Raw genomic sequence first — 7,779 nt, 5'->3', positions numbered from 1 at the left:
AGGGAGTCGAACCCGCGACCTGTGGTGTTAATTAAGGCGAAGTTAAATTATTACCCACGACCTTTCTTGGGAGTCGAATCTTCGACCTTTGGTGTTAATTTGGGCTAATTAGGCATCAATTTGCTTATAAAATAAGCGTGAAGCTGAGGCGAAGTAGACGCGTAAGAGAGACCTGTGGCGTACTTTAAGGCAACGTTAATTAAGACACAGTTAATTAATCGAGTTAATTAAGGCACTCGAACCGACAACCTTTTGATGGGAGTCGAAACATCGACCTTTGGTGGGAGTCAAACTCACTTGGAGACATGGGCGAACCGGCCATATCTCCGAGATGGATTCCAATTAACATTGTGAAGGTCCAGATTTGAACCCACTATATTTGATGTAAATTAACCGGCAGTGAATTAAGGCACAGGAAATTAAGAAAGACTTAAGTACGACACTCGAGACCACAACCTTTGGTGGGAATTGAACCCTCGACCTTGGGTGGGAACCAAATCCACTTGGAGATATCGGTGAACCGTCCATATCTCCAGGTTGGATTCCAATTGACATCGTGAAGGTCGGTTGTCGCACTCACTACATTTGATGTTAATGACGCGAAGTGAATGAAGGGACAGTTCATTGAGATAAAATTAATTAAGGTGCTCGAACCCACGAAATTTGGTGGGAGGCGGATCCACGACCTTTGTTGTTAATTAGGGCGAAGTTCTTGAAGGCACAGGTAATTAAGGTACAGTTATTAAGGTACTAGAGCACACAACCTTTGGTGGGAGAGTGAGTTACAACTATATAATCGAAGGGGTTAGGGGTAAAGGAGGCTAGGATACGTAGACTGCCAGGCTGTGTTTCTCGATGACGTATTAAGCTCGTGCCGGGACTTAAGCTCGTGCCGTGTCTGGATGTCATGGTCGCTGCTGAAGAGAAGGGCCTAAATCGTTCCTCGGTGGGAGGGGAGGGAGGGGTGATGAGACGAGGTCAGTGGGCGGGGGATCCTCCGGGCAGTAAAAGAGGATGTGGCTTAGCAAGGTAACGTCAGCGCAAAAACAGCAGTGTGGAATAGATTCGTCAACGTGAAATACACTGAATAAAATGCTAGAATAGTCAGCGCGAATAGGATGTCAGCGTGAAATAGATCCGTTGAAGAACGGCACGTATACGTACACATTACCACATACTCAGCGACCCAAATTCATCCGAGGGCTCATTTTGAACGTTCTTTCCTCAGCACAGCTGTCTGATGCGCTACCCGTACGACCGCGGACTACCAAGTGACCCAAGTTGGCGGGGAATCGGTTGGATAGAGACATGGATACTAACACAGCCCTCGAAAGGTACGTGGATGCTAGCGCATTAAAAAAGATAACGGCACCCACCGCAACAGTGAACGTACCACTGTTTATATAAGGGTTCCAGACACCAGCACGATATATTCTGATACTCTATATTTAAATCAGCTGCTCAATTCCGGGCATGTAAATAATGCAAAGAGGAGACTGACCACACCAACTGTTTTAAAAACATAGAGCTCTGTTTTCCAATTAAATATTATTTTAAACACGATAAGGTAATATAAAGGTTAGGCGGAAAACAATGCTATGTCAGCGTTTCTTTTTATTCTCATTGCTCATGTTGTTCGCGTCCATTCTCCGCTAATTGCCTGCCATATGTCTGTTATTTCAACTCGTGCAAATCGGTATCTTTATAATCGATTGTCGAGCTTTTCTTGCCAACCCAGCGTACTTAAATGCCATGAAAAAGCAATACGTGTACGGCGTCGGTTACGATGAGAAGTATTTTGCTCCTTCTTTTTTGAGCATTCACTAGACAGCCTTTGCCCTATTTCACAACATATTTTCGGAATCGACCACGGGAGCACGCTCAATGGCATCCTTCACAGGTCATGAGCGGAATCTCTTATACAAGCTTTGCCACCGATGAGCGCGCGCGCTCATTGAGTCACGTGCCCATTTTTCTTCGAGGTCACACGTTGTTCGACGGGCGGGCTCATATTACAGCTACGCCTTTACGCACCATTTTCCATATATATAGCGGCGAACACCGAGAATGAATTGGTAATTTTCCCGGAAGTGACAGGCTCGCGTGCCGAAATGTTCGCAGGCTTTTCAACTGATATGGCATCACGCTTATTCGTTCTGTTCCACGTGGCCAGAAAACTAAAGATGAAGCGGTGAAAAATACCTAGAGCTTGCATAACTCCTCTATTTACATCCAAATAGATCGCAGATTGAGAAAATGGATCCTGGATTTGGATGAACAAACATAGTACTCTATAGCAATATTTTATAGCGAGTGTTCGTCTTCTTTCCTTCCGCGTGGTTAAAAAGATCGTGAAACTCATCATCTTCACGTAACCTGTTTCACGTCAGTCAGTAAGCAAAGACAATCAATATAAAGTTTGCCATGCAGCCACTGATGCTGTATATTTACTTCGTCTGCATTTTTTTCCTCTATCATTTTTGCATCTATCTATCTATCTATCTATCTATCTATCTATCTATCTATCTATCTAACTATCTATCTATCTATCTATCCATCTATCCGTGTTTATCACCGTTTTCCCGCAAATCTTGGTCTCTGGGAAGCGCAGTCGAGAAGGCCACATAATTGGGTGGTGTGACGGAATTAAGAAATTTGCAGGCGCACCTTATAATCAGCTAGCGCAACATAGGGCTAATTGGATATGACTGGGAAAGGCTCTCGCCCTGCAGTGGTCATAAATATATGATAATGGTGGTGATGATAGTGATGGGTAGTCATCGAAAAATTCATAACGTCTTTTAAGACAGATCACGTGATCATGCGAGAGAGAGAGAGCTGAAAAGGATGGCGGCTTGATAACGCCCGTCTTCCCGCGCGCCCAGTGCCGGACATCACATGATCTGTGCAGTTTCCGTGGCGCCGCCCAGCTGAAGTGAAATAAAGCGAGCGGTAGCACGCAACTTTCGTCCACCATCCGTGTTCAACTTTTAAGCGAATGTTTACAGAAATTTCCACTACCCGTAAGAATGCCACTTTTACTACATGCTGTAGTCTAATAATTTGCTACTGCTGTCATTCATCCGCCTTTTTTGGACTCGCTTCTTCGCAGCGGAAGAACTTCGTCGAAAAACCACACGACTTCTTTCGCGCAATTACAGAGCTCAGCAAGGGCACGAATGGAAATTCGAAGTGAATTTAACGTGTGTCTCTATATGCCACTCATTACTCGAAAAGAAAAATAACATAAAACTCCGAGACAACTAAGGCTATCAAAAAGGAGCCTAGTGGGATTTTTTTTCCATCCTCTTGACAGCTTGGACAGCTTCATGTACATGTGTCGTGTACCAAAAAAATAAATAAATAAACATATATGCTCAAGCAAGCACATGGAGATAGATTCAAAGGTATAGAATTGTTTTTCACGTGATATACAAATGTCGTCTGTTTGTTACTATTTAATCAGTCAGAGTCCGTTATGCGTTACATTTGCGGCCCTTCAGACGCAGTACAAAACAGAATCAAGGGAAGGAATGCAAATGTAGGCTGCGATGCAGGACGCGCCTTTTCCTTACCTCGCCGCTACGAGCCCAGCACGTATACCAAGTTCCACCACGTCTGCTCTTCCTACCCCTGCCTTCCGTGTTATCTAACATCGGAGGCGAGACAGGAATGTGATGAATCATCGAACGCAGGACACGCGGTTGCCCATCGATCAAAGTACCCCGTCTTCCGTGATCAATATTTGTCTCTGAGGCATGATCAAATGAGATTGAATACAACAGGTCGCTAGTTTTTCTTTATGTACACCATTGCGTATATCTTTGACGCGCTACATTCCCCGTTGCAGCCCGCAAACCGATGCGTGGAAATCGTGGAGGACCTTGAACAGCGTTCTATAACGGCTGTGAGCTGAAACAAAGCACGTATGCTGTAAAAAAATTGGCACTGTGATTTGTTTTATTGCTCTAATCACAACGGGAAGCAAATTGATTGAAGTAAAAAAAACAATAGCCCGCACGGCCATCCGCGTATCACCGATGAAGCTGCGCTGTTTTTATTGTCTTGTTCTTTTTATTAGTTGTCCTTAGTTTTGCGCTGCGGTACCACAGCGGTACCACAGCGGTACCACAGGTCCCTTTATGCACCACAGCGGTACATGCTGCCCGAGCCAGCAAGCAGCAGAAGCAGCCTGCAGTTCTGGCAAGCGCGCCGTGCGCGTGCGCTTCCGAGAGGTTCGAGTGAGGGTGACGTGGCGTCGCGGCGATGCCCTCTCCCATCACGCAACACCTGGAAAGGTAACCTGCCATCAGGGGTTCGCTTTCCCTCGCTCTGCTGCGTCGAGGCGTGCTCGCGGCCTCACGTCGCAGCCAGTGGGACTTTAGGGTGTCCTTTCGTTGCTACATGCTACCAACGCCGGCTTTTTCGCTCAGTGGGCCATTTGACGCTCTCGCGTCAAAAACTTCTGCATGAATTGAAATGTGTGAGCGGCGCTGCCTGGCGTTTTCGCAGCTTACAGTTCTTAGTTACGCACGCATGCGCATTCGGCGTCAGCCTTGTGCAGAGCGCGCGAATGGCGGCCGCCGGTGCTCTCCAGAGCCAGCATGCGACGTCTAGCGGTAGTGGCTGGCCCCGAGATCAGATGCGTCGGCCGCGCGTGCCCAGACACTTATCGCGAGTCCAGCAGCTACCGTTAGACGTCGCTGGCTGTGGCCAGAGAACCCGGGTGGACGCTGGGCCCGCGCTTTACACAAGGGGGACGGCGACTGTATGTATGGTTGTATGTATGCATGTATGTATGTATGCACGTATGCATGCACGTATGCATACATGTATGCATACATGTATGCATGCATGTATGCATGCATGTATGCATGCATGTATGCATGTATGCATGTATGTATGCATGTATGTATGCATGTATGTATGCATGCATGCATGTATGTATGTGAGCACTAATTATGTGCGCTTGTCATTTTATTTATTTTATTTATTTGTTTACTTTCAATACCCTAAAGCCCCGAGAGGCATTACATAGGGGGGATACAATTCACACATGATATTGTAATAAATATGACTGAAGGCAATAATCAAGCACAGATTTCGGTAGAAGAAACACTTTGTAAAAAAAAGACGAAAAGTAATTGGGGTGAGTACATGGTACAATTCATATTTGCTGTACATGGCACTTTTGAACAAGGCACAAGTGGCAGGTGGGTGCGGGTAAATGGACATTTAGAAATTATACATATATATAACACAGGCCAGTCAAGAAGTGGCAGCTGAACATTTTATACATGTAAAAATGTGCGCAGGGCTGATTGGAAGGCAGACGGGTCAGTTATTGTTACAATATCTTGAGGTAAGGCGTTCCATTCATTCACTGATAACACCAAAGGGGAATTTTGGAATTTTTTGGTCCTAGCAAATATGGGAGACACTTTGCATACATGGTCATTGCGGGTGGACAGATAATGGGCGGGTAAGATGGGAGCAGATGAAAAAGATGAACCACAATAGTAAACGGAGTGAAAAAAAAGACAGACAGAAATATTTCCGTCGTGTGTCAAAACCCGGAAGATTAAGGGTCTGCTTTCATGCCGACACACATCGATATGGAGAGTAGGAGCGCAAAATAAAGCGGGCAACCTTATTTTGAATTGATTCGATGCAATCAGAAAGGTTAGCTGTGTGAGGGTTCCAAATAATTGAGGCGTAATCGAGGGTTGTTCTGATACGAGAGATTGCACGAAGTCTTGTGTCACTGTTTGCAAGGTACAGACGGCGTTTTAAAAAGCCAAGTTTTTTTATTGCCTTGTTAGTAATAGGCTCAACATGCATGGCCCAGCTTAAATCAGATTTAAGAATAATGCCCAGATATTTAAAGAAAGAGGTTCGTTCGAGTATGCAATTGCGTAGAGTGTATACGTTAGATGGGAAGGTTAGCTTGGAAGAAAATGTCATGACCTTAGTTTTATCTGCATTAATTTCCATCTTCCATACGCGACACCATTCAGCTAATGTGTTTAAATCTTTTTGTAATATGGCAACGTCATCAGGGGTGGTTATCCGTCTGTAAATTACACAATCATCGGCAAACAGCCGTATTGATGAAGTTATACTCGTAGCTATGTCATTAATATATATTAGGAATAATAATGGGCCTAACACTGACCCTTGAGGCACCCCTGACCTAACGCGGCAGAAAGTAGATTGGTTGTTAATAATAGTTACCGATTGAGAGCGACCAGATAAAAACACGTTAATCCACTGGGTAGTTTTCTCATCTAACTTAAGGCTGTTTATTTTCATGATTAGCCGTTTATGGGGAACACGATCGAAGGCTTTCGAGAAGTCAATAAATATTGCATCAGTATAAAGCAAATTGTGCAAAGAGTCATGTAGGTCAGTGGTTAGTTCGAACAACTTTGTTTGGCAAGACCGTTTGTATCTGAAGCCATGCTGATTTTTGAATAACAGATTATTTGCATTAAAATGACTCATAATGTGGGAGTAAATTATATGCTCAAGGAGTTTACAACAAACTGATGTCAGTGAAATCGGGCGGTAATTGCTTGGACATGAGGGCTCACCAGATTTTAATATAGGTATGATATGGCCAGACTTCCAATCATCTGGAACACAGCCGGTATCCAGTGATTGTTGGAAAATTAAACACAGTAGAAATGATGATACGTGGGAAGTTAGTTTTAGTAGTTTAGGGCTGATGCCATCCGGTCCAGGACTGGAGCTAAGCGGGAGCCTGTCAATAGCCCGTGATACACCTGCTACAGTAATGGTGATGGGCTCGCTTGGATGAGTTATCGTAGAAAGAGAGACGGTACAAAACTGGTCCAGTGGCGGTTCGTCGGCAAAAGCTTGACTGAAAGTGTTGTTCAAGAGGTCGCCACATGCTTCATTGCGCACCATGCAGCCATCTGCGCCCTTTAGGATTATTCAGTGTCCGTATCTTTAGGGTTAATTACACGCCAAAACTTTTTTGGATCAGACTTTAACAAAGTGGGCAGGGTATAATTGAAATAATGATCCTTAGCTTCTTCAATTGTTTTTCGTGATTCACGAGCTAATGCTTTATATTTTTTCCACGCATAATCAGTTTTGGTTCGCGAGGCCTTATTATACGCTCTTTTCTTTTTATTCAGGCAATGTTTGACTTTTCTTGTAAACCAGGGAGCATTTGTTCTTGACGTGAATGAAATCTCAGGGATGCACGTATTTTCGATTTTCTTAAGGAAGTCACGGAACACTATCCAATTGTCATTAGTTGTACGATTAATTCGTTTGAAAAGGAGCTGGCAAACTCGCTCAGCATGCTATTCATTTTTCCAAAATCTGCTTTTTTGTAATTAGGTATGCATTTTAGCTTTGTTGGTTTATTAGGAAGTGGGAGTGCGTGCGAACAATGTACTACTTTATGGTCACTAATTTCATCAAGGACGTGAAATAAAGTATTAGTTGGATTGTTTGTTAGGACTAAATCGAGGGTGCGTTCGCCTCGTGTCGGCTCCTTTACCAACTGAGTTAAATGAAACAAGGTTAGTGTTTCAAGGAAGCGAGACACCTCGAGCCGGGCGGGTGTTAATGGCGATGATGGCATTGCTGATAGCATACTGCTGAACCCTTGACACTGCACACAATCTAGGTGCATCCCTCTAGAGGTGCATAGATGAATCAATGCATGAACTATCGAGACCACAAAGGAATCCACTTGCGATAAGCGTTGTCTTGTAGATTGCTATGGAGGACTGCCATAAAGTG

General features: G+C 44.3%; 1 protein-coding gene across 2 annotated transcripts in view; it reads left to right on the top strand.

Annotated features, from left to right (window-relative positions):
• The first annotated feature begins 1,231 nt into the window (after positions 1–1,231).
• The window catches only part of LOC129380664 (ATP-binding cassette sub-family D member 3-like), a 105,802-nt gene continuing 99,254 nt past the window's right edge, over positions 1,232–7,779 (top strand). For both annotated transcript variants that reach the window (XM_055062370.2, XM_072284750.1), the window contains exon 1: positions 1,232–1,334. Coding sequence is in view for 1 of the 2 variants with exons in the window: in XM_072284750.1 (XP_072140851.1) it covers positions 1,241–1,334 (94 nt within the window). In the remaining variant the exon portion in view is untranslated. The remainder of the gene's footprint in view (positions 1,335–7,779) is intronic.

The sequence above is a fragment of the Dermacentor andersoni genome, chromosome 10, assembly GCF_023375885.2.
Source record: "Dermacentor andersoni chromosome 10, qqDerAnde1_hic_scaffold, whole genome shotgun sequence".
Classification (NCBI taxonomy): Eukaryota; Metazoa; Arthropoda; class Arachnida; order Ixodida; family Ixodidae; genus Dermacentor; species Dermacentor andersoni.
Note: the sequence above shows the minus strand (reverse complement) of the source record. Positions and strands in the feature narration are given on the sequence as shown.